The sequence below is a fragment of the Oncorhynchus mykiss genome, chromosome 8 (genome assembly GCF_013265735.2).
Source record: "Oncorhynchus mykiss isolate Arlee chromosome 8, USDA_OmykA_1.1, whole genome shotgun sequence".
In the NCBI taxonomy this organism is placed as follows: domain Eukaryota; kingdom Metazoa; phylum Chordata; class Actinopteri; order Salmoniformes; family Salmonidae; genus Oncorhynchus; species Oncorhynchus mykiss.
Genome location: NC_048572.1, coordinates 4,677,522 through 4,705,280, shown reverse-complemented (window position 1 = coordinate 4,705,280; position 27,759 = coordinate 4,677,522). Strand labels below are relative to the sequence as shown.

Here is a 27,759-nt window from a genome sequence, read left to right as displayed (position 1 = left end):
GGTGGCATAAGTTACACAACACACATATTCAAAGCACTATCCACTGACCCAAGAATATAATATGGTTCTGTAATTACAATATAATTGATCGTGTTAGTTTCAAGCTTCATTCGTCGACTCGTACGTACAGCACAGACGTGGTACACACGTCCAACGAAATGCTTCCTTCCAGGTTCCTTCTCGACAATGCAACAAAACATTTAACATGAAAATGTAAGCAAACCTTGGTCTAAAAACACGAGATTCAACGTCACTATTTACATTTGCATTTTTTTCTAACGTTAACTTTATTTCTACATGTGCAGTAAGACAACATATATATATATATATATATATATATATATATATATATTTAAAAACACGTTTCGATACAACAGAAAATATTTAAAAAGTACAATCACAATACTACTTATGGTAAACCAGACAGTGTAAGTCCTGTCTCAAGTGCAATCAGAAAAACACTCATATTGGAGCATACAATGCTTTACCGTACCTGACCTTTACTTATAGGTAGGTACACAGCGCCACCTAGCGACCATATAGATTAACAATAGAGTACCTTACAGGTGCACAGCGCCACCTAGCGACCACATAGGGCGACCATACAGATTAACATGATGATTTCGTTATTAAAATGATTGTCTGGTTGTCAGATAGAACTTACATGATTCAGATAACACATTTGTTGGTATCAAAATAGAAAAGCAGCATTTTTTTTTTCGACAAGAATATCTTCAACATCGTTGGAGTCATTAAAACACAATTTATCAAATGCTCTTCGACCTCCATCACAAATAACCGGTTGTTATCATCTACGATGTGGGATTGTATCCTGAGTATTTCCAGTAAAACAATTACACTATTACACCTTTTTTTTTTAGGCCAATAAACACTAAAATAACAAAACTGTTGAAAAATGTAGAAACAGTGACACAGTTCAGCGTTACTTCAAATATTAAAAAAAAAAAAAGGTTCAAATCTACAACGGACACAAGAGCAATGCACAAAAAAACACTGTAACCCTCCAAGATTGAAGGGGTCAAAGGTTATATACGAGGAAAAAGAAGTAAACACGTAAAACTGAATCATTTTTATCATTCATCTTTGTATGAATAGAGGACAAGAAACATTTCCACAAACTGGTGTTCTGGTATCGTGATCATGTTGGTTTTCTCTTCCTATAGTTAGACATGGACTATTTGCATTGTCCATTTGATTGATTCTACAGTCGCGTCCTAGAGACAGGTTTGGAAAGTCATTTTATATATCAGACTGCCTTTTGGCATCTTTTCAAAAGAAGAACATCTGTTATTTTAAACCATTCCTAAGTGTTGCTTGTTCTGTGACGTTTCAAAATGCCAGTCTTTACTCCATCCTCTACACATCCTGTTCCAAGTGGCTCTATATAGTACACAACGTTTTGACCCATAGGGCTCTGGTGAAAAGAAGTGCACTACTAAGGAAGTAGGGTGCCACAGTGTACCAAGGTCACTAAACTTCTCCAGCTTCTCTCCAGTCCCCCTTGTTGGTCTGTGGCGATCAGTGTTGGTAGTGAGACACAGCAATACTGTGGTGGAAGGCACTGCTCCCGTGGTGGTGGGGGGAGTACAGGAGGTCATGGGTCGTCTGAGGGGCCAGGCCGCTGCAGAGAGGCTCATGGGTAGTCAGGACGGAGGAGAGATACTTGGCCTCTTCTGTTAGTCTCTTCACCTCCTTCCTCAGTGCTGCGTTCTCCTTCTCTAGGTTCTCACTCTCCTGAAACCACAGAAGCGAATCAATCAATCAAACAAATGTATGCATAAATGCTGCTTTACATCACTAGGTCTCAAAAGTGCTTTACAGTAACCCAGCCTGCTTTACAGTAACCCAGCCTGCTTTACAGTAACCCAGTAACCCAGCCTGCTTTACAGTAACCCAGTAACCCAGCCTGCTTTACAGTAACCCAGCCTGCTTTACAGTAACCCAGCCTGCTTTACAGTAACCCAGCCGGCTTTACAGTAACCCAGCCTGCTTTACAGTAACCCAGCCTGCTTTACAGTAACCCAGTAACCCAGCCTGCTTTACAGTAACCCAGCCTGCTTTACAGTAACCCAGCCGGCTTTACAGTAACCCAGCCGGCTTTACAGTAACCCAGTAACCCAGCCTGCTTTACAGTAACCCAGTAACCCAGCCTGCTTTACAGTAACCCAGCCTGCTTTACAGTAACCCAGCCTGCTTTACAGTAACCCAGCCTGCTTTACAGTAACCCAGCCTGCTTTACAGTAACCCAGCCGGCTTTACAGTAACCCAGTAACCCAGCCTGCTTTACAGTAACCCAACCTGCTTTACAGTAACCCAGCCTGCTTTACAGTAACCCAGCCTACTTTACAGTAACCCAACCTGCTTTACAGTAACCCAGCCTGCTTTACAGTAACCCAGTAACCCAGCCTGCTTTACAGTAACCCAACCTGCTTTACAGTAACCCAGCCTGCTTTACAGTAACCCAGTAACCCAGCCTGCTTTACAGTAACCCAACCTGCTTTACAGTAACCCAGCCTGCTTTACAGTAACCCAGTAACCCAGCCTGCTTTACAGTAACCCAACCTGCTTTACAGTAACCCAGCCTGCTTTACAGTAACCCAGCCTGCTTTACAGTAACCCAGCCTGCTTTACAGTAACCCAGCCTGCTTTACAGTAACCCAGCCGGCTTTACAGTAACCCAGTAACCCAGCCTGCTTTACAGTAACCCAACCTGCTTTACAGTAACCCAGCCTGCTTTACAGTAACCCAGCCTACTTTACAGTAACCCAACCTGCTTTACAGTAACCCAGCCTGCTTTACAGTAACCCAGTAACCCAGCCTGCTTTACAGTAACCCAACCTGCTTTACAGTAACCCAGCCTGCTTTACAGTAACCCAGTAACCCAGCCTGCTTTACAGTAACCCAACCTGCTTTACAGTAACCCAGCCTGCTTTACAGTAACCCAGTAACCCAGCCTGCTTTACAGTAACCCAACCTGCTTTACAGTAACCCAGCCTGCTTTACAGTAACCCAGTAACCCAGCCTGCTTTACAGTAACCCAACCTGCTTTACAGTAACCCAGCCTGCTTTACAGTAACCCAGTAACCCAGCCTGCTTTACAGTAACCCAACCTGCTTTACAGTAACCCAGCCTGCTTTACAGTCACCCAGTAACCCAGCCTGCTTTACAGTAACCCAACCTGCTTTACAGTAACCCAGCCTGCTTTACAGTCACCCAGTAACCCAACCTGCTTTACAGTAACCCAGCCTGCTTTACAGTCACCCAGTAACCCAGCCTGCTTTACAGTAACCCAACCTGCTTTACAGTAACCCAGCCTGCTTTACAGTAACCCAGTAACCCAGCCTGCTTTACAGTAACCCAGCCGGCTTTACAGTAACCCAGTAAGCCAGCCTGCTTTACAGTAACCCAGTAACCCAGCCTGCTTTACAGTAACCCAGCCTGCTTTACAGTAACCCAGCCTGCTTTACAGTAACCCAGTAACCCAGCCTGCTTTACAGTAACCCAACCTGCTTTACAGTAACCCAGCCTGCTTTACAGTAACCCAGTAACCCAGCCTGCTTTACAGTAACCCAACCTGCTTTACAGTAACCCAGCTTGCTTTACAGTAACCCAGTAACCCAGCCTGCTTTACAGTAACCCAACCTGCTTTACAGTAACCCAGCCTGCTTTACAGTAACCCAGTAACCCAGCCTGCTTTACAGTAACCCAACCTGCTTTACAGTAACCCAGCTTGCTTTACAGTAACCCAGTAACCCAGCCTGCTTTACAGTAACCCAACCTGCTTTACAGTAACCCAGCCTGCTTTACAGTAACCCAGTAACCCAGCCTGCTTTACAGTAACCCAACCTGCTTTACAGTAACCCAGCCTGCTTTACAGTAACCCAGTAACCCAGCCTGCTTTACAGTAACCCAGCCGGCTTTACAGTAACCCAGTAAGCCAGCCTGCTTTACAGTAACCCAGTAACCCAGCCTGCTTTACAGTAACCCAACCTGCTTTACAGTAACCCAGCCTGCTTTACAGTCACCCAGTAACCCAGCCTGCTTTACAGTAACCCAACCTGCTTTACAGTAACCCAGCCTGCTTTACAGTAACCCAGTAACCCAGCCTGCTTTACAGTAACCCAACCTGCTTTACAGTAACCCAGCCTGCTTTACAGTAACCCAGTAACCCAGCCTGCTTTACAGTAACCCAGCCAGCTTTACAGTAACCCAGTAAGCCAGCCTGCTTTACAGTAACCCAGTAACCCAGCCTGCTTTACAGTAACCCAGCCTGCTTTACAGTAAGTCACCTCCAATAACACAAGATATATATATATTTATATATATCCCCCAAAAATATAGAAAAAATGATTTGATCAAAAATGTTACATATCTTTTTTTTTTATCTTTTTTTTTTTACAGGAAACAGTATCCATATATTTTTCTATTCATTTTTTTCTACTGGTACCAGGGGATCTTCAGACGAGTCTGGTGAGGCCTGTGGGTGTCTTAGAGCAAAACCCGAAATGTAGGTGTTCCTGAGAGCCTCACCTTTCCACAGAGGGGTCATATGAGTGTGCAGCCCAAACTGTTGGGACGCTACAGACAGAAGTCGACTGCTCTAGCTCTGTGACCTTTCACCCCAGATGTCTCATGGTCTGACATAACACTGCTCTAGCTCTGTGACCTTTCACCCCAGATGTCTTCTGGTCTGACATAACACTGCTCTAGCTCTGTGACCTTTCACCCCAGATGTCTTCTGGTCTGACATAACACTGCTCTAGCTCTGTGACCTTTCACCCCAGATGTCTTCTGGTCTGACATAACACTGCTCTAGCTCTGTGACCTTTCACCCCAGATGTCTTCTGGTCTGACATAACACTGCTCTAGCTCTGTGACCTTTCACCCCAGATGTCTTCTGGTCTGACATAACACTGCTCTAGCTCTGTGACCTTTCACCCCAGATGTCTCATGGTCTGACATAACACTGCTCTAGCTCTGTGACCTTTCACCCCAGATGTCTTCTGGTCTGACATAACACTGCTCTAGCTCTGTGACCTTTCACCCCAGATGTCTTCTGGTCTGACATAACACTGCTCTAGCTCTGTGACCTTTCACCCCAGATGTCTCATGGTCTGACATAACACTGCTCTAGCTCTGTGACCTTTCACCCCAGATGTCTTCTGGTCTGACATAACACTGCTCTAGCTCTGTGACCTTTCACCCCAGATGTCTTCTGGTCTGACATAACACTGCTCTAGCTCTGTGACCTTTCACCCCAGATGTCTTCTGGTCTGACATAACACTGCTCTAGTTCTGTGACCTTTCACCCCAGATGTCTTCTGGTCTGACATAACACTGCTCTAGCTCTGTGACCTTTCACCCCAGATGTCTTCTGGTCTGACATAACACTGCTCTAGCTCTGTGACCTTTCACCCCAGATGTCTTCTGGTCTGACATAACACTGCTCTAGCTCTGTGACCTTTCACCCCAGATGTCTTCTGGTCTGACATAACACTGCTCTAGCTCTGTGACCTTTCACCCCAGATGTCTTCTGGTCTGACATAACACTGCTCTAGCTCTGTGACCTTTCACCCCAGATGTCTTCTGGTCTGACATAACACTGCTCTAGCTCTGTGACCTTTCACCCCAGATGTCTTCTGGTCTGACATAACACTGCTCTAGCTCTGTGACCTTTCACCCCAGATGTCTTCTGGTCTGACATAACACTGCTCTAGCTCTGTGACCTTTCACCCCAGATGTCTTCTGGTCTGACATAACACTGCTCTAGCTCTGTGACCTTTCACCCCAGATGTCTTCTGGTCTGACATAACACTGCTCTAGCTCTGTGACCTTTCACCCCAGATGTCTTCTGGTCTGACATAACACTGCTCTAGCTCTGTGACCTTTCACCCCAGATGTCTTCTGGTCTGACATAACACTGCTCTAGCTCTGTGACCTTTCACCCCAGATGTCTTCTGGTCTGACATAACACTGCTCTAGCTCTGTGACCTTTCACCCCAGATGTCTTCTGGTCTGACATAACACTGCTCTAGCTCTGTGACCTTTCACCCCAGATGTCTCATGGTCTGACATAACACTGCTCTAGCTCTGTGACCTTTCACCCCAGATGTCTTCTGGTCTGACATAACACTGCTCTAGCTCTGTGACCTTTCACCCCAGATGTCTCATGGTCTGACATAACACTGCTCTAGCTCTGTGACCTTTCACCCCAGATGTCTTCTGGTCTGACATAACACTGCTCTAGCTCTGTGACCTTTCACCCCAGATGTCTTCTGGTCTGACATAACACTGCTCTAGCTCTGTGACCTTTCACCCCAGATGTCTCATGGTCTGACATAACACTGCTCTAGCTCTGTGACCTTTCACCCCAGATGTCTTCTGGTCTGACATAACACTGCTCTAGCTCTGTGACCTTTCACCCCAGATGTCTCATGGTCTGACATAACACTGCTCTAGCTCTGTGACCTTTCACCCCAGATGTCTTCTGGTCTGACATAACACTGCTCTAGCTCTGTGACCTTTCACCCCAGATGTCTTCTGGTCTGACATAACACTGCTCTAGCTCTGTGACCTTTCACCCCAGATGTCTCATGGTCTGACATAACACTGCTCTAGCTCTGTGACCTTTCACCCCAGATGTCTTCTGGTCTGACATAACACTGCTCTAGCTCTGTGACCTTTCACCCCAGATGTCTTCTGGTCTGACATAACACTGCTCTAGCTCTGTGACCTTTCACCCCAGATGTCTTCTGGTCTGACATAACACTGCTCTAGCTCTGTGACCTTTCACCCCAGATGTCTTCTGGTCTGACATAACACTGCTCTAGCTCTGTGACCTTTCACCCCAGATGTCTTCTGGTCTGACATAACACTGCTCTAGCTCTGTGACCTTTCACCCCAGATGTCTTCTGGTCTGACATAACACTGCTCTAGCTCTGTGACCTTTCACCCCAGATGTCTCATGGTCTGACATAACACTGCTCTAGCTCTGTGACCTTTCACCCCAGATGTCTCCTGGTCTGACATAACACTGCTCTAGCTCTGTGACCTTTCACCCCAGATGTCTTCTGGTCTGACATAACACTGCTCTAGCTCTGTGACCTTTCACCCCAGATGTCTTCTGGTCTGACATAACACTGCTCTAGCTCTGTGACCTTTCACCCCAGATGTCTTCTGGTCTGACATAACACTGCTCTAGCTCTGTGACCTTTCACCCCAGATGTCTTCTGGTCTGACATAACACTGCTCTAGCTCTGTGACCTTTCACCCCAGATGTCTTCTGGTCTGACATAACACTGCTCTAGCTCTGTGACCTTTCACCCCAGATGTCTTCTGGTCTGACATAACACTGCTCTAGCTCTGTGACCTTTCACCCCAGATGTCTTCTGGTCTGACAAACACTGCTCTAGCTCTGTGACCTTTCACCCCAGATGTCTTCTGGTCTGACATAACACTGCTCTAGCTCTGTGACCTTTCACCCCAGATGTCTTCTGGTCTGACATAACACTGCTCTAGCTCTGTGACCTTTCACCCCAGATGTCTTCTGGTCTGACATAACACTGCTCTAGCTCTGTGACCTTTCACCCCAGATGTCTTCTGGTCTGACATAACACTGCTCTAGCTCTGTGACCTTTCACCCCAGATGTCTTCTGGTCTGACATAACACTGCTCTAGCTCTGTGACCTTTCACCCCAGATGTCTTCTGGTCTGACATAACACTGCTCTAGCTCTGTGACCTTTCACCCCAGATGTCTTCTGGTCTGACATAACACTGCTCTAGCTCTGTGACCTTTCACCCCAGATGTCTTCTGGTCTGACATAACACTGCTCTAGCTCTGTGACCTTTCACCCCAGATGTCTTCTGGTCTGACATAACACTGCTCTAGCTCTGTGACCTTTCACCCCAGATGTCTTCTGGTCTGACATAACACTGCTCTAGCTCTGTGACCTTTCACCCCAGATGTCTTCTGGTCTGACATAACACTGCTCTAGCTCTGTGACCTTTCACCCCAGATGTCTTCTGGTCTGACATAACACTGCTCTAGCTCTGTGACCTTTCACCCCAGATGTCTTCTGGTCTGACATAACACTGCTCTAGCTCTGTGACCTTTCACCCCAGATGTCTTCTGGTCTGACATAACACTGCTCTAGCTCTGTGACCTTTCACCCCAGATGTCTTCTGGTCTGACATAACACTGCTCTAGCTCTGTGACCTTTCACCCCAGATGTCTTCTGGTCTGACATAACACTGCTCTAGCTCTGTGACCTTTCACCCCAGATGTCTTCTGGTCTGACAAACACTGCTCTAGCTCTGTGACCTTTCACCCCAGATGTCTTCTGGTCTGACATAACACTGCTCTAGCTCTGTGACCTTTCACCCCAGATGTCTTCTGGTCTGACATAACACTGCTCTAGCTCTGTGACCTTTCACCCCAGATGTCTTCTGGTCTGACATAACACTGCTCTAGCTCTGTGACCTTTCACCCCAGATGTCTTCTGGTCTGACATAACACTGCTCTAGCTCTGTGACCTTTCACCCCAGATGTCTTCTGGTCTGACAAACACTGCTCTAGCTCTGTGACCTTTCACCCCAGATGTCTTCTGGTCTGACAAACACTGCTCTAGCTCTGTGACCTTTCACCCCAGATGTCTTCTGGTTTGACAAACACTGCTCTAGCTCTGTGACCTTTCACCTCAGATGTCTTCTGGTCTGACAAACACTGCTCTAGCTCTGTGACCTTTCACCCCAGATGTCTTCTGGTCTGACATAACACTGCTCTAGCTCTGTGACCTTTCACCCCAGATGTCTTCTGGTCTGACATAACACTGCTCTAGCTCTGTGACCTTTCACCCCAGATGTCTTCTGGTCTGACAAACACTGCTCTAGCTCTGTGACCTTTCACCCCAGATGTCTTCTGGTCTGACATAACACTGCTCTAGCTCTGTGACCTTTCACCCCAGATGTGGTGGATTGAAACGAATCCAATACAAAAAAAAACAGATTTTTATGGGGATTTTTGTATTGTGCTAATTAGATTTCCGCAAGGGGGACGGACATCGACCTTCATTTTTTTTTAATACCGAGGCATCATCAGTCTGTAGTTCTGTAACTTCAAAGAAAAGAAATCCCCAGACAATTTCCTTAATTTGTCAACAAATGGTCTCCCAATTTTTTTTGCACAGAAATGGCATTTCAGTGTCAACGATCTTTGTGGAAACCTAGGATGTGGGTGGTGGTGGTTGGTAGATCCAGTCTATGTGATTACATTATCTGTAAACCATCCCACCTGGTCTAGTTCTGTGAGCCTTATCCATGTGTTGGCTCAGCCCAGCCCTCACTAGAGTATGATGGGGGACCAGTGTTGGCTCAGCCCAGACCTCACTAGAGCATGATGGGGGACCAGTGTTGGCTCAGCCCAGTCCTCACTAGAGCATGATGGGGGACAGACCAGTGTTGGCTCAGCCCAGACCTCAGTAGAGCATGATGGGGGGCCAGTATTGGCTCAGCCCAGACCTCACTAGAGCATGATGAGGGACAGACCAGTATTGGCTCAGCCCAGACCTCACTAGAGCATGATGGGGGACAGACCAGTGTTGGCTCAGCCCAGACTTCACTAGAGCATGAGGGGGGACACACCAGTGTTGGCTCAGCCCAGACTTCACTAGAGCATGAGGGGGGACACACCAGTGTTGGCTCAGCCCAGACTTCACTAGAGCATGAGGGGGGACACACCAGTGTTGGCTCAGCCCAGACTTCACTAGAGCATGAGGGGGGACACACCAGTGTTGGCTCAGCCCAGACTTCACTAGAGCATGAGGGGGGACACACCAGTGTTGGCTCAGCCCAGACTTCACTAGAGCATGAGGGGGGACACACCAGTGTTGGCTCAGCCCAGACTTCACTAGAGCATGAGGGGGGACACACCAGTGTTGGCTCAGCCCAGACTTCACTAGAGCATGAGGGGGGACACACCAGTGTTGGCTCAGCCCAGACTTCACTAGAGCATGATGGGGGGACACACCAGTGTTGGCTCAGCCCAGACTTCACTAGAGCATGATGGGGGACACACCAGTGTTGGCTCAGCCCAGACTTCACTAGAGCATGATGGGGGGACACACCAGTGTTGGCTCAGCCCAGACTTCACTAGAGCATGAGGGGGGACACACCAGTGTTGGCTCAGCATATTCTGTGGTTGTATGTTTCTTCAACTCACTTGATAAACAGGAAGTTTTTTTTTTTTCCCTCACTGTGACACGTTTCCTGTTTCCTGAGTAGAAGTCATTCAGAAGACTCTCTCTCTCTTTCTTCTGTGTAAATTAGGTATAGTAGTAAACCGTGGGTGGGAGGGGAGAGAACGGCCGTCATTTCTGGTAAAGAACCCGTGTCAGTGGGTTGTTAGCCTAAGTGACGTGAGCCCTGGGGTTTACCCAGGCCTGTCTCTGACAGTAATACTACACAGTCTATCACTCTCTATCTTCCCTCCTCTAACCCTGGCCCTCTCTCCACCTTTACAGGAACCAATAAGTGGAACATTTCTCTCTAACCTGTTTAGCTTCCTACACCTCTGGGAGTAAAAGGCCATCATCACCCACAAACACGCAAAGCTCATCTGGCCCTGTGCAGGCCCACACTGTAACGGAACAACTACAAAATGTAAATGAGGACCTCAGAGCAACAACAAAAAACAACAGAGATTTTTTTTTTTTTTTTTACAAATTTAAAAGAGTTATCCGACCTGGGCTCTATTAAATGACAGACATATTTTCTGGAGAGTTGAGAGTTTGACTGGGTGTCTTCTATCGACTCTATATGCGTTGATTTTGACATGCCACCATAGACCTTATGAAGGAAGTGTCCCCAGCTGAACTGCACGGTATCCCATTGATAATCTCTCTCCTCTTTAGCAACACTAACCGCTATCGCTACGTTTATTTGTAGCGTCTTGAAACGGAAATAGGTGTTCTCTACTAGACAGTAACAAACGACAGCAGTGAAAGGCCGTGACTAAAACCTGGACTCTGCAGCCAACCAGTCAATCAACAGAAAGAGACGTTGAAATGAAAGTGACTGTGCTTTTTCACTTTGACTACACCTACAAGTACCTGCAGTCACGTGTCAAATCGCTACTGCTACTCTGGTACAGAAAACTACTAGAGTAGAGCGGTATTGCTACCAGCCTACCGGCTTACCAGCCTACCGGCCTACCAGCCTGCCGGCCTACCAGCCTACCGGCTTACCAGCCTGCCGGCCTACCAGCCTACCGGCCTACCAGCCTGCCGGCCTACCAGCCTACCAGCCTACCGGCCAGTGCCTACCAGCTTACCAGCCCGCCGGCCTACCAGCCTACCAGCCCACCAGCCTACCGGCCCACCAGCCCACCAGCCTACCAGCCTACCAGCCCACCAGCCTACCAGCCTACCAGCCCACCAGCCCACCAGCCTACCAGCCCACCAGCCCACCAGCCTACCAGCCTACCAGCCTACCAGCCCACCAGCCCACCAGCCTACCAGCCTACCAGCCCACCAGCCCACCAGCCTACCAGCCCACCAGCCCACCAGCCTACCAGCCCACCAGCCTACCAGCCTACCAGCCTACCAGCCTACCACTACAGAGAACTACTGTCACAGTGGAAAATTCTAGGTAAAAACAGGAGGAAAAACACCCATTTCTGATGATAAGATTCAGTGCAATAATCGTTAGTTCTGGTCTCTGGGTTGCTGACGCCCACACGTGATAATGAATACTCTCAGCACTACAGCAAACACATAGGCAGAGATCTGGCCACGGCAGGGTGTCAAATAGCTTTCCCTATTCCCTATTCAGTGCACGTATTTTGACCAGAGTTTCGTAGCTATCAGAATCATAAGTAGTGCACTATATAGGGAGTAGGGTGCTACCTGGGACTCAAGCTCAAGTGTTGAGCCCAACAGAAGCCACGATGACACATCGCCACATGGTCCATCAGCAGCACCCTGTCAATATCATCTCACACAGACCAACACAGACCAACACAGATTCCCAACAACACAGTCTTATCGTGGTAGTTCACTGGGGAAATGGTCACCCTGTCAATATCATCTCACACAGACCAACACAGACCAACACAGATTCCCAACAACACAGTCTTATCGTGGTAGTTCACTGGGGAAATGGTCACCCTGTCAATATCATCTCACACAGACCAACACAGACCAACACAGATTCTCAACAACACAGTCTTATCGTGGTAGTTCACTGGGGAAATGGTCACCCTGTCAATATCATCTCACACAGACCAACACAGACCAACACAGATTCCCAACAACACAGTCTTATCGTGGTAGTTCACTGGGGAAATGGTCACCCTGTCAATATCATCTCACACAGACCAACACAGATTCCCAACAACACAGTCTTATCGTGGTAGTTCACTGGGGAAATGGTCACCCTGTCAATATCATCTCACACAGACCAACACAGACCAACACAGATTCCCAACAACACAGTCTTATCGTGGTAGTTCACTGGGGAAATGGTCACCCTGTCAATATCATCTCACACAGACCAACACAGACCAACACAGATTCCCAACAACACAGTCTTATCGTGGTAGTTCACTGGGGAAATGGTCACCCTGTCAATATCATCTCACACAGACCAACACAGACCAACACAGATTCCCAACAACACAGTCTTATCGTGGTAGTTCACTGGGGAAATGGTCACCCTGTCAATATCATCTCACACAGACCAACACAGATTCTCAACAACACAGTCTTATCGTGGTAGTTCACTGGGGAAATGGTCACCCTGTCAATATCATCTCACACAGACCAACACAGACCAACACAGATTCCCAACAACACAGTCTTATCGTGGTAGTTCACTGGGGAAATGGTCACCCTGTCAATATCATCTCACACAGACCAACACAGACCAACACAGATTCCCAACAACACAGTCTTATCGTGGTAGTTCACTGGGGAAATGGTCCCCGTGAATTGAAGGACTTGAAAACGTTTGATTACTACATAACCAATCAGTTACTGACTTGTAGCCGGAGTACCAGTCGGTTACTGACTTGTAGCCGGAGTACCAGTCGGTTACTGAGTTGTAGCCGGAGTACCAGTCGGTTACTGACTTGTAGCCGGAGTACCAGTCGGTTACTGACTTGTAGCCGGAGTACCAGTCGGTTACTGACTTGTAGCCGGAGTACCAGTCGGTTACTGACTTGTAGCCTGAGTACCAGTCGGTTACTGACTTGTAGCCTGAGTTCCAGTCGGTTACTGACTTGTAGCCGGAGTACCAGTCTGTTTGTGCTAGATCTGTTGTCTCCTTCTATAGCCTGGTCCCAGATCTGTTTGTGTTCTTGCCAACTCCATTGCTCATGGTCAAGCAAAACAAGGAGTGGGCATCCACTCCTTGTTCTGGGACCAGGCTATAGAAGGAGACAACAGATCTGGGACCAGGCTATAGAAGGAGACAACAGATCTGGGACCAGGCTATATCATCCTTAATTTTTTTAAATTTTATTTTACCTTTATTTAACCAGGCAAGTCAGTTAAGAACAAATTCTTATTTTCAATGACGGCCTAGGAACAGGGGCAGAACGACAGATTTGTACCTTGTCAGCTCGGGGGTTTGAACTTGCAACCTTTTGGTTACTAGCCCAACGCTCTAACCCCTAGGCTACCCTGCCACCCTCAATTGATTCACTGCTCATGCCATGTCTAACTCATAGCCAGACATGGTGCATGCATCGGTGTACTGCATTGTGGGTAGTCAGACTAACTCGTAGCCAGACATGGTGCATGCATCGGTGTGTTGCATTGTGGGTAGTCAGCCTAACTCATAGACAGACATGGTGCATGCATCGGTGTGTTGCATTGTGGGTGGTCAGCCTAACTCATAGCCAGACATGTTGCATGCATCGGTGTGTTGCATTGTGGGTGGTCAGCCTAACTCATAGCCAGACATGTTGCATGCATCGGTGTGTTGCATTGTGGGTGGTCAGCCTAACTCGTAGACAGACATGGTGCATGCATCGGTGTGTTGCATTGTGGGTAGTCAGCCTAACTCATAGACAGACATGGTGCATGCATCAGTGTGTTGCATTGTGGGTGGTCAGCCTAACTCATAGCCAGACATGTTGCATGCATCGGTGTGTTGCATTGTGGGTGGTCAGCCTAACTCATAGCCAGACATGTTGCATGCATCGGTGTGTTGCATTGTGGGTGGTCAGCCTAACTCGTAGACAGACATGGTGCATGCATCGGTGTGTTGCATTGTGGGTAGTCAGCCTAACTCATAGACAGACATGGTGCATGCATCAGTGTGTTGCATTGTGGGTGGTCAGCCTAACTCATAGCCAGACATGTTGCATGCATCGGTGTGTTGCATTGTGGGTGGTCAGCCTAACTCATAGCCAGACATGTTGCATGCATCGGTGTGTTGCATTGTGGGTGGTCAGCCTAACTCATAGCCAGACATGTTGCATGCATCGGTGTGTTGCATTGTGGGTGGTCAGCCTAACTCATAGCCAGACATGTTGCATGCATCGGTGTGTTGCATTGTGGGTGGTCAGCCTAACTCGTAGCCAGACATGTTGCATGCATCAGTGTATTGCATTGTGGGCAGTCATCCTCACCAGGTGTAGACTGTCTGCCTTCTGGGTCTGTCTCATCCTGCTCTTCTGGGCAGCGATACGGTTCTTCTCTCTTCTCATGACTTTCTTTATGTTGTCTGAGGAGCCCTGGGGAGAGACACGGGGCAGTCATCTTCCTGACAGGACGCTAACTGTTGCTCACACTAACTAACTAACTAACTAACTAACTGACTAACTGACTAACTGACTGACTAACTGACTGACTGACTAACTGACTGACACTAATAGGTGGAGTATTAGGGTTCATTCCACTATATAGTAGATATTGTAGATTGAAAATGTATAATCATGCATACTAATATTGAGACAGTTCTAGGATGAGACATCTCTTTGATGCATGACTTGACTGACGCGTCATTTCTACAAAGCTGTTCTGATACCATGATCGGGACATGAAACAAGGCGTGATCTGAGGTGATGTGTTAACTGACGAGTCAGACCCACCCGACCCATCCTTTCTCAGCAGATGTCTATCAGCTCATCAAACGGCCTTCATTCCCAGGCCACACCTAACTATACAAATAATTGTCATCAAGAAAACTATTCAGTGTTGTCATGCATGATTCTACATGATTCTATATGATTCTATGATTCTAACATGATTATATGATTCTACATGATTCTAGCATGATTCTACATGATTCTAACATGATTCTATGATTCTACATGATTCTAACATGATTCTTTGATTCTACATGATTCTAGCATGATTCTACATGATTCTAACATGATTCTATGATTCTACGATTCTACATGATTCTAGCATGATTCTACATGATTCTAGCATGATTCTATGATTCTACATGATTCTAACATGATTCTTTGATTCTACATGATTCTAACATGATTCTTTGATTCTACATGATTCTAGCATGATTCTATGATTCTACATGATTCTAACATGATTATATGATTCTACATGATTCTAGCATGATTCTACATGATTGTAACATGATTCTATGATTCTACGATTCTACATGATTCTAACATGATTCTATGATTCTAGCATGATTCTATGATTCTATGATTCTACATGATTCTAACATGATTCTTTGATTCTACATGATTCTAGCATGATTATATGATTCTAACATGATTCTATGATTCTACATGATTCTACATTCCAATCCAAATCTAAACACTGAGGAAGAAGACAAACTCTGTCCTGGGGAACCAAAGGGATGCACCTGTTGGTTTGTGCTCTAGCACAACACAGCTGATTCAAATAGTCAAAGCTTGACGATGTGTTCATCATTTGAATCGGCTGTGTAATACCAGGGACAACAAGACTAAACCTGTCTCAAATGACCACCCGTGTGATGGTGATGTATGAAACCTCAACGATATGTTATTGAAAAGGTGATTATAATGCCCCATCCGAGCTGATGTATAAAACAATAACAGTCTTCTCACATGTCTCAACATACCAATGATAACACTTCATGACTGAATACATGTTATGAGAGAGAGAGAGACAGAGAGACAGAGAGACAGCGACAGAGAGACAGACAGCGACAGAGTGACAGAGACAGCGACAGAGAGCGTGACAGAGACAGCGACAGAGAGAGAGACAGAGTGACAGAGACAGAGAGACAGAGAGACAGCGACAGAGAGACAGACAGCGACAGAGTGACAGAGACAGAGAGACAGAGACAGAGAGAGAGACAGAGACAGCGACAGCAACAGACAGAGAGACAGAGTGACAGAGACAGAGAGAGAGAGACAGCGACAGAGAGAGAGACAGAGACAGCGACAGAGAGAGAGACAGAGACAGAGTGACAGAGACAGCGACAGAGAGAGAGAGACAGAAACAGAGACAGAGTGACAGAGACAGCGACAGAGAGAGTGACAGAGACAGAGACAGCGACAGAGAGAGAGACAGAGACAGAGTGACAGAGACAGCGACAGAGAGAGAGACAGAGAGACAGCAACAGAGACAGAGTGACAGAGACAGCGACAGAGAGAGAGACAGAGAGACAGCGACAGAGAGAGAGACAGAGACAGAGTAACAGAGACAGCGACAGAGAGAGAGACAGAGACAGAGTAACAGAGAGAGAGACAGAGACAGAGTGACAGAGAGAGCGACAGAGAGAGAGACAGAGACAGCGACAGAGAGAGAGACAGAGACAGAGTGACAGAGACAGCGACAGAGAGAGTGACAGAGACAGAGTGACAGACACAGCGACAGAGAGACAGAAAGACAGCGACAGAGAGAGACAGAGACAGACAGCGACAGAGAGACAGCGACAGAGAGAGAGAGACAGACAGACAGAGAGAGACAGAGACAGACAGCGACACATACAGAGAGACAGAGAGACAGCGACAGAGAGACAGCGACAGAGACAGTGAGAGAGAGACAGCGATAGAGAGAGAGACAGTGACAGTGACAGAGAGAGACAGAGAGACAGTGACAGAGAGAGAGACAGAGAGAGAGACAGTGACAGAGATAGAGAGAGACAGTGACAGAGAGACAGCGACAGAGAGACAGAGAGACAGTGACAGAGAGACAGCGACAGAGAGACAGTGACAGAGAGAGAGACAGTGACAGAGAGACAGCGACAGAGAGACAGACAGTGACAGAGAGAGAGATAGAGAGACAGTGAGACAGAGAGACAGAGACAGAGACAGTGACACAGAGAGACAGAGACAGAGAGACAGCGACAGAGAAACAGAGAGACAGACAGTGACAGAGAGACAGACAGTGACAGAGAGAGAGATAGAGAGACAGTGAGACAGAGAGACAGCGACAGAGACAGTGACAGAGAGACAGAGAGACAGCGACAGAGAGACAGAAGAGGATAGAAAAGCTGCCCTTGCCTGTCTATGTATTAATATCCTAATGATAACACTTCATGACTGAATAAACACTACAACTACAGTGAAAGAAAATACAAAATATGAAGGGAGAAGAGGAAAAGTGGGTGGAGAGAGAGGATCTCCTTACCTGCCTGCTGCTCGCTGAGAGACAGTGAGACAGAGAGACAGAAAGACAGCGACAGAGAGAGGATCTCCTTACCTGCCTGCTGCTCGCTGGCAAAGGGGATTTGACATAACTGGAATCATTACTGTCAGAACCATGAGCCATAACCAACCACGTCGCCCCAAACCCAGAGCCTCTCTCCACTTCTGCTTTCTGTTTGTGTCTGTATCGATGTGTGTGTACCGCTGTGTGAGCGTGTGTGCAGCAGAGAGAGAGAGAGAGAGAGAGAGTGTGTGTGTGGGCTTAGCTGAACTTGGTCGATCGCTTAATGAGTAAGAACTCTTTCTTCTTCTCTCTCTCTCTCTTCTATTACTCTCCCGCCCTCCTTTCCTCTCTTTCTCACTGACACACACACTGTCTAATTAGCAGCCAGTGTCTGATGTGGTTTCTGGTAAAACAGGGTTAGTGACACACAACTGGAAGTCACATGACCCTTGGAAAGTTTATCAACCAATAGGGGCATATCTACTACCAAGTAAACCCCACAGGGGGTCCATTCTTCTATTTACAGGGGGAATATATGTCATATGCTGATCCTGGAATTAGCCAGACTGGAATATTAGGAGGTAGAATGAGACACTGTTTACACACAGTTTCATAGAGCGATGGTGATTATCAAATGAGGTATATTTTCATATGACTACAGCAATAAAATAGGCCAGGAATTTATTTTTTGGATGTATTTTTAATTTGACCTTTATTTAACTGGGCAAGTCAGTTAAGAACAAATTATTGTTTTCAATGACGGCCTAGGAACAGTGGGTTAACTGCCTTGTTCAGGGGCAGAATGACAGATTTGTACCTTGTCAGCTCGGGGATTTGAACTGGCAACCTTTCGGTTGAAGAAACCTTTCGGAATGAAGAAATCGAATCATTCCAGGTTAGATACAAATACTTACAGACTGATCCCAGATCTGTTGTCTCTTTCTATAGTCTGGTCCCAGATCTGTTGTCTCCTTCTATAGCCTGGTCCCAGATCTGTTGTCTCCTTCTATAGCCTGTTCCCAGATCTGTTGTCTCCTTCTATAGCCTGGTCCCAGATCTGTTGTCTCCTTCTATAACCTGGGCCCAGACCACGGAAGGAGAGTTGTATGGCATTGAAGCTCATCTGGAGGTTTGTTAACACAGTGTCCAAAGAAGGGCCAGAAGTATACAGAATAATGTTGTCTGCGTATTATTCCAGCCCAGGCACAATTCAGATTTTGGCCACTAGATGGCAGTAGTGTACACGCAAAGTTTTAGACTGATCCAATGAACCATTGTATATCTGTTCAAAATGTTGTATCAAGACTGCCCAAATGTGCCTAATTGGTTTATTAATAGATTTTAAAGTTCATAATTGTCCACTCTGCTCAAACAATTGCATGGTATTATTTCACTGTAATAGCTTCTGTAAACTGTAATAGCTTCTGTAAATTGGGCAGTACAGTTAGATTTCTGCTCATATCAGATATGTCTATGTCCTGGGAGATGTTCTTGTTATTTACAACCTCATGCTAATCACATTAGCGCACGTTCGCTCAACCGTCCCGCGGGGCGGGGGGAGACACCAATCCTGTAGAGGTTAATGGATGACTGGGGAAGAGGATCTACCGTACTGTAGTTTAGACAGAAACTCTTAACGGATGACTGACTCTCACACATTAGCACATAGCTTTGGAGTTTCCACCAGCCTACACTACTCCTATCTCAGCACCTCACCAGCCTCAGGGGGATAGTCACAGGGGGTGAGACCTATTGGACCCTGTCAGAAGTAATGCACTTTAAAGAGAAAGGGGTGTCGTCTGAGGTGAGTCAACCAACCTGTCAACCATCCAGTCAACCAACCTGTCAACCAACCTGTCAACCATCCAGTCAACCAACCTGTCAACCAACCTGTCAACCATCCAGTCAACCATCCAGTCAACCATCCAGTCAACCAACCTGTCAACCATCCAGTCAACCATCCAGTCAACCATCCAGTCAACCATCCAGTCAACCATCCAGTCAACCAACCTGTCAACCATCCAGTCAACCAACCTGTCAACCATCCAGTCAACCAACCTGTCAACCAACCTGTCAACCATCCAGTCAACCATCCAGTCAACCATCCAGTCAACCAACCTGTCAACCATCCAGTCAACCATCCAGTCAACCATCCAGTCAACCATCCAGTCAACCAACCAGTCAACCATCCAGTCAACCATCCAGTCAACCACCCAGTCAACCACCCAGTCAACCAACCTGTCAACCATCCAGTCAACCACCCAGTCAACCAACCTGTCAACCACCCAGTCAACCACCCAGTCAACCACCCAGTCAACCAACCTGTCAACCATCCTGGTCTGTAAAAAACTCCACTCAGCTTTACTATAATGGGCGATGTGTAAGGTTACACTATAGTTACTTTTGTATATATATATATATATATATACAAAAGTATGTGGACACCCCTTCAAATTAGTGAATTCGGGCTATTTCAGCCACACCTGTTGCTGACACATGTATAAAATCGAGCACACAGCCATGCAATCTCCGTAGACAAACATTGGCAGTAGAATGGCCCCATACTGAAGAGCTCAGTGACTTTCAACGTGGCACCGTCATAGGATTCCACCTTTTCAACAAGTCAGTTTGTCAAATTTCTGCCCTGCTAGAGCTTCCACAGCAAACTGTAAGAGCTGTTTTTGTGAAGTGGAAACGTCTAGGAACAACAACGGCTCAGCCACACAGTGGTAAGCCACACAAGATCACAGAACGGGACCGCTGAGTGCCGAAGCACGTAGTGTGTAAAAATCGTCTGTAACACTCACCAAGTTCCAAACAGTTTCTGGAAGCAACGTCAGCACAAGCACTGTTCGCCGGGAGCTTCGTGAAATGGGATTCCATGGCCGAGCAGCCGCACACAAGGCTAAGATCACCATGTGCAATGCCAAGCATCGGCTGGAGTGATATAAAACTCGCCGCCATTGGACTCTGGAGCAGTGGAAATGCATTCTCTAGAGTGATGAATCACAATTCACCATCTGGCAGTACAACGGACAAATCTGGGTTTGGAGAGAACGCTACCTACCCGAATGCATAGTGGCAACTGTAAAGTTTGGTGGAGGAAGAATAATGGTCTGGGGCTGTTTTTCATGGTTCGTGCTAGGCCCCTTAGTTCCAGTGAAGGGAAATATTAATGCCACAGCATACAATGACATTCTAGATGATTCTGTGCTTCCATCTTCGTGGCAACATTTTGGGGAAGACCCTTTCCTGTTTCAGTATGACAATGCCACCGTGTACAAATTGAGGTCCATACAGAAATGGTTTGTCGAGTTCGCTGTGGAAGAACTTGACTGGCCTGCACAGAGCCCTGACCACATCGAGTACCTTTGGGATGAATTGAAACGCCGACTGCGAGCCAGGCCTAATCGCCCAACATCAGTGCCCGACCTCACTAATGTTCTTGTGGCTGAATGGAGCAAGTCCCTAAAGCAATGTTCCAACATCTAGTGGAACGCCTTCCCAGAAGAGTGGAGGCTGTTATAGCATCAAAGGGGGGACCAACTCCATATTAATGCCCATGATTTTGGAATGAGATGTTTGACGAGCAGGTGTCCACACCACACCTGAAAGTCAGGACATGATTTACATTTGTTTAGATTTTATGTGTCACTTTTCCAGTCAGAGTAGGGGGGGGGGGGGGGGGGGGGATTGTACAGACTATATTGGTGAATACAGAAATAACCTTTGCGTATGTCTTTCAGGTTTTTCTGATCGTTTTATTTTGTGAAGATGGCGCTCGCTGTTCCTGTGTATTTTTATCAGAAACCATGAAATATTTATCTATGTCCTCTAGTCTAGTACATGTACAGCATGTAACCTTATAGGGAGGGTTTCTCTTCATAATGTAGCCACCATTTTGAAGTTACTGCTGTTGTTTTTACACGGAAGGTTACTCTTCATAATGTAGCCACCATTTTGAAGTTACTGCTGTTGTTTTTACATGGAAGGTTACTCTTCATAATGTAGCCACCATTTTGAAGTTACTGCTGTTGTTTTTACATGGAAGGTTACTCTTCATAATGTAGCCACCATTTTGAAGTTACTGCTGTTGTTTTTACATGGAAGGTTACTCTTCATAATGTAGCCACCATTTTGAAGTTACTGCTGTTGTTGTTACATGGAAGGTTTCTCTTCATAATGTAGCCACCATTTTGAAGTTACTGCTGTTGTTTTTACATGGAAGGTTTCTCTTCATAATGTAGCCACCATTTTGAAGTTACTGCTGTTGTTGTTACATGGAAGGTTTCTCTTCATAATGTAGCCACCATTTTGAAGTTACTGCTGTTGTTTTTACATGGAAGGTTTCTCTTCATAATGTAGCCACCATTTTGAAGTTACTGCTGTTGTTTTTACATGGAAGGTTTCTCTTCATAATGTAGCCACCATTTTGAAGTTACTGCTGTTGTTGTTACATGGTAGGTTTCTCTTCATTGCGTAGCCACCATTTTGAAGTTACTGCTGTTGTTGTTACATGGAAGGTTTCTCTTCATTGTGTAGCCACCATTTTGAAGTTACTGCTGTTGTTTTTACATGGAAGGTTTCTCTTCATAATGTAGCCACCATTTTGAAGTTACTGCTGTTGTTTTTACATGGAAGGTTTCTCTTCATAATGTAGCCACCATTTTGAAGTTACTGCTGTTGTTTTTACATGGAAGGTTTCTCTTCATAATGTAGCCACCATTTTGAAGTTACTGCTGTTGTTTTTACATGGTAGGTTACTCTTCATAATGTAGCCACCATTTTGAAGTTATTGTTGTTGTTGTTTTTGTTGCATTTGGTGTCATGAGATCAAGAAAACAATCATTGTACGCCGGAAGAAAAGGCAGACCTAAACACCCTCTGCCTGGCAGAAGAGCCTCCAACACAGAAACATGTTCTGAAGAGCTTCAAGGACAAGACCAGAATGCATCCCAACCAATGATGTATTTAAACCCTGGATTGATGATGTATTGGCCATTGAGAGGCTTTGAATCCACCAGTCAGCTATTTTCAGAGGCTATTTGAAGAATATAAAATATTAAATATATTTTTGTTTTGTTTAACACTTTGTTTGGTTACTACATGATTCCATATGTGTTATTTCATAGTTTTGTGATGTCTTCACTATTATTCTACAATGTAGAAAATAGTAAAAAATTAAGAAAAACCTTTGAATGAGTAGGTGTTCTAAAACTTTTGACTAGTACTGTACATATTTGATTCAGTGATTGAAATTACGACCCCATCCTCAGGTGTTTATTCTGGAGATAATGCCATAACGGCGGACAGTCGAAGGCCAGTTTTGGGTTGAATTGGTTTACCGGCAGGGACACGATTGTATACCAGCCTTGTCTAATTATGCTCATGAGTTGGAGTTCCATCCCGTCGAGATGCCAGTGGGCCACTAGCAGAGCCGGGAGAAGATTCAGATTAAGATTAAGATTAATATGGGGACAGGGATATGGAAAGGTGGATTTCGAGTGACGAGGGGATGAGGAAAATGAGGAGGAAGAAGAAGAGGTTGAAGAGAGTGAAGGAGGGCAAAGGTTGAGTTTGAATCTGTTGAAAAATGGCATGTCGAAGAACACTCGGGGTCAAGTAGTTCTGGAGATGGAAGTGAATGAGTGAGGTGAAGAGCTCGGAGGCCAAGTTTTTGTATTGATGGACATGGTTATGAGAAAGATTAGTTTGGTACAGTGGGAGTGAGATTTTGGAGAAAGTGGATCCAGGCCTTTTGGCTGATCCATTTGTGCTATCACGTGGGTGGAAAAGATGTTGGGTGCTGTTGATTCTGTGAAAATAACCCAAATTGGACTTGTGATGTTTTTTGTTGTTTTTTCTTCTGCTAAGAGGGAGCAGGCGCTCCGTGAAACTCAACTTGGGTCAAGATCTGTATCTTGCTTTGCTGTTGAGAATAGGGCACCATTGAAGGAAGTGATTTCTAGGGTTGCGTGAAAGATGTACTATGCAAAAATCCCTCCTCCCATTTCCTGGTTGCTAAAATTCTAATCGTTGGCCTAATTTCAGTTTATGTGGCAAAACAAGTGAATCATGGTACCGCTGTGAAATATATTTTCCAGAACCAAAAATATTGTATTTTCAGCTGTTTGAAGCTGGTGTACAAAAAAACGAAAATAAAAGACGAAAATGAAGAACGGGAAACATAGAATTAGCGCACATAGAACAGATCTACTGCATCTTAGACTTGCTTTCAATGAGAATGACAGATCTATTACTCCCATTTCTATGTGAAATTTGGTTGGGTCGCCCAAATAGCTACTAATTTCAGCTTCAAAACAAGAAGTTTCAAATTAAAATGTTTATACTCTTTTGATTAATTGTTCCAATTTCTGTTGTGCACTAGGTGTCGTCTGCTATTTTTTGTTTGCGATCGCAATGTTAAAGAAATAAATTCTTCCCAAAGTGCTAAAACCAAAACATATAAAAAACAATGGTTTTGCTTTTTCTTTACAATATCTGTACTGTACCAACACGAAGGATCAGCCTGCTGTTCACGTGGAGTCATGACTTCCACATGATCTGGGCCTATAGCTCAATACACCCAGTTACATTTCTGTATATGCAGGATTGTTTTGGGCACAATGATGGTGTAATAAATGCACGTGGAAGAAATAAATGAATAAGTAAATAAACAAGTAAATAAACAAGTAAATAAATAAGTAAATAAATGAGTAAATAAATGAGTAAATAAGTAAGTAAATACATTTGTAAAGAAATAAATAAATAAGTAAAGAAATAAATAAACAAACAAGTAAATAAATGAGTAAATAAACAAGTAAATAAATTAGTAAAGAAATAAAGAAATAAGTAAATAAACAAGTAAATAAATAAGTAAATAAATAAACAAACAAGTAAATAAATGAGTAAATAAAGAAGTAAATAAATTAGTAAAGAAATAAGTAAATAAACAAGTAAATAAACAAGTAAATAAATAAGTAAATAAACGAGTAAATAAATGAGTAAATAAGTAAGTAAATAAGTAAGTAAATAAAGATTGGAAAGCTGCCACAGTCATCCCCCTCTTCCAACGACACCATTATGTATACATCTGGCCCTTGTTTGGACACTGGGCTTCAACGCCATACAACTCTCCTTCTGTGGCCTCCAACTGCTTTTAAATGCTAGTAAAACTAAGTGCATCTAATGTCCACTGATCGTGTTTATTGGCCCAAGCAAGTCTCTTCTTATTATTGGTTTCCTTTAGTAGTGGTTTCTTTGCAGCAATTCGACCATGAAGGCCTGATTCACACAGTCTCCTCTGAACAGTTGAGATGTGTCTGTTACTTGAACTCTGTGAAGATTTTATTTGGGCTGCAATCTGAAGTGCAGTTAACTAATGAACGTATTTCTGAGGCTGGTAACTCTAATGAACTTATCCTCTGCAGCAGAGGTAACTCTGGGTTTTCCTTTCCTGTGGCGGTCCACATGAGAGCCAGTTTTTTGCGACTGCACTCAAATAAACTTTCAAAGTTCTTGAAATGTTCTGCATTGACTGACCTTCATGTCTTAAAATAATGATGGACTGTCATTTCTCTTTGCTTATTTGAGCTGTTCTTGCCATAATATGGACTTGGTCTTTTACCAAATAGGGCTATCTTCTGTATACCCACCCTACCTTGTCACAACACAACTGATTGGCTCAAACACATTAAGGAAAACAATTCCACAAATTAACTTTTAACAAGTCACACCTGTTAATTGAAACGCATTCCAGGTGAATACCTCATGGAGCTGGTTGAGATAATTCCAAGAGTGTGCCAAGCTGTCATCATGGCAAAGGTTGGCTGCTTTGAAGAATCTCAAATATAAAATATATTTTGATATTGTTCTACAATGTAGGTGTCCATCCTTTTGACTGGTCCTCTATATAATATGGATATTCTGAATAAACGTGTCAACAACTGCCAGGTTATTTTTTAATTTATTTTTTAATCTGTAGCCTAATCTGATTGACAGCGTCAATCGAATGCCTTCAAACAACAGCTGATCAGCAATTGTGATAGAACTGTGAGCATGCACGATCACAATTGATAAACTTCCAATTGAATTAACTAAACATGGTCATTATTTATTGCATAATAACACAATTCTACAACAACAATAAACTGAAGTTATAGCCTATTTATTTAATCCGTTTGCAAGCAGGTAGGCTACACAAATTGATTTGCAATGACTAGTGATATCTTCATTTCAACATATTTATTGAGCACAATGTTAGGCTACAATGGCATAGAAATGAATATGCTGGCCAACATATGCAAATATAGCCTGTCAGTTTCATTCTGAACTTTTCCCCATAACAGGAAGCACATGACTCAATAACTTCCATTTCAAATTACCACTAGTGCAACGCTGATTGCCCGCTCGAGACCCAAGAACAGAGCATGCGTTAAACCCGTTGTTTGATACGGTTTTCCATAAACAAGGGCCACATTAGAATGCGGTTTAAGCTAGTCGTTTTCCAGTGCTTTGTTGTGGTTATTTATTGGTGCACATCAGTTCTATCGTGTTAATATTTTATGGGAAAGGGTTGCTAATTGGTATCTGAATAGCCTACAACTGGCGAAAAGTTGTCAATACTGCGCGTGCTGCTGTCGCCTCTCACTCACGTGACTCAAATGCAGCGACAAACACTTTCACTCAGCAACAGCCTGGCACACTGCCTGATAGTCAGCAACAGCCTGCCTGATAGTCAGCAACAGCCTGCCACACTGCCTGATAGTCAGCAACAGCCTGCCACACTGCCTGATAGTCAGCAACAGCCTGCCACACTGCCTGATAGTCAGCAACAGCCTGCCACACTGCCTGATAGTTAACAACAGCCTGCCACACTGCCTGATAGTTAACAACAGCCTGCCACACTGCCTGATAGTTAACAACAGCCTGATAGTTAACAACAGCCTGATAGTTAACAGCCTGCCACACTGCCTGATAGTCAGCAACAGCCTGCCACACTGCCTGATAGTCAGCAACAGCCTGCCACACAGCCTAATAGTCAGCAACAGCCTGCCACACTGCCTGATAGTCAGCAACAGCCTGCCACACAGCCTAATAGTCAGCAACAGCCTGCCACACTGCCTGATAGTCAGCAACAGCCTGCCACACTGCCTGATAGTTAACAACAGCCTGATAGTTAACAACAGCCTGCCACACTGCCTGATAGTCAGCAACACATGATAGTTAACAACAGCCTGCCACACTGCCTAACAGTTAACAACAGCCTGATAGTCAGCAACAGCCAGATAGTTAACAACAGCCTGCCACACTGCCTGATAGTTAACAACAGCCTGCCACACTGCCTAATAGTCAGAAACAGGTCACAGTGAAATAGATGGTTTTGTTGTTGAAACGCCAAAATGGTCGCGGAGCAATTTAGAAGTAGCCCAAAAAATACCGCGACCAATACATTTTCACTCGTGACATGGTTGAACCACCGGGAAAACGCAGTGACAGAGGAGCGCCCTCTCAAACCGAACAGTAATCTGCGACGCTCGGCCATGTTGTCAACAATGCATTGTCCAGAAAAATACTTACAACATATATTTGAATTTTCAAACTAGTCACTCTGTCACTTTTGTTTTGAAGCCGACTAAACCGTGGGTTTTGAATGGGGCTCATGCCTGGGATTGCATTCCATAACGAATACAATCAACGTTTGACCCGGTGTAAATAACTCAGCATGAATACGTTGTTTAGGATGGCCGTGGTGCAATTTCAAGCAGGGGAGATTTAAACATGACACGCTGAACACATGAATCGAATCCCGTCAATGTCCGCAAAGAGGGAGGGACTATAACTCACGTTTGGATAGCTCAATAACCAATCAAAAAACCTGTTGTGAAACACCAGCCGCCAAACCCCACACATAGAAAGTCACATACCAATCGACGGTCAAAGAGCGGCCCCTGTTGGATATTTTAAGTAGCGCTTCCTAACTATAATGATTATTTCACCTTTATTCCAGTAGGAGGCGATATAGAAGTCATTGTTTGCGGCGTCTTTCCAGAAAGAAACATTTATTTCAATAGTTTCCTGAGCTGAAACGAACAGAAAACAATTACAGTTCATTGATTATACTAC

At 45.0% G+C, this 27,759-nt stretch overlaps 1 protein-coding gene across 2 annotated transcripts; it reads right to left on the bottom strand.

Moving 5' to 3' along the window:
- Window positions 1–292: 292 nt before the first annotated feature.
- Window positions 293–27,363, bottom strand: batf (basic leucine zipper transcription factor, ATF-like). Of its 2 annotated transcripts, none has more exons than XM_036984599.1 (3): window positions 27,214–27,363; window positions 14,652–14,756; window positions 293–1,755 (listed from the first exon to the last, which is right to left on the bottom strand). In XM_036984599.1, exons 1-3 carry the CDS (start codon window positions 27,295–27,297, stop codon window positions 1,540–1,542), a joined length of 405 nt encoding a protein of 134 aa, XP_036840494.1. In that variant the 5' UTR covers window positions 27,298–27,363; the 3' UTR covers window positions 293–1,539. The 2 variants fall into 2 exon arrangements, with proteins under 2 accessions (XP_036840494.1, XP_036840495.1); XM_036984600.1 differs by lacking the exon at window positions 27,214–27,363 and adding an exon at window positions 17,686–18,051 and having other exon boundaries at window positions 295–1,755.
- Between the last annotated feature and the right edge of the window lie 396 nt (window positions 27,364–27,759).

Coding starts and splice junctions, on each gene's coding strand:
- batf (XM_036984599.1), bottom strand. CDS start 27,297: ATGAGCCCCATTCAAAACCCACGGTTTAGTCGGCTTCAAAACAAAAGT. Junction 14,757..27,213: donor TGAAAATTCAAATATATGTT/GTAAGTATTTTT, acceptor GTCTCTCCCCAG/GGCTCCTCAGACAACATAAA. Junction 1,756..14,651: donor AGGCAGACAGTCTACACCTG/GTGAGGATGACT, acceptor CTGTGGTTTCAG/GAGAGTGAGAACCTAGAGAA.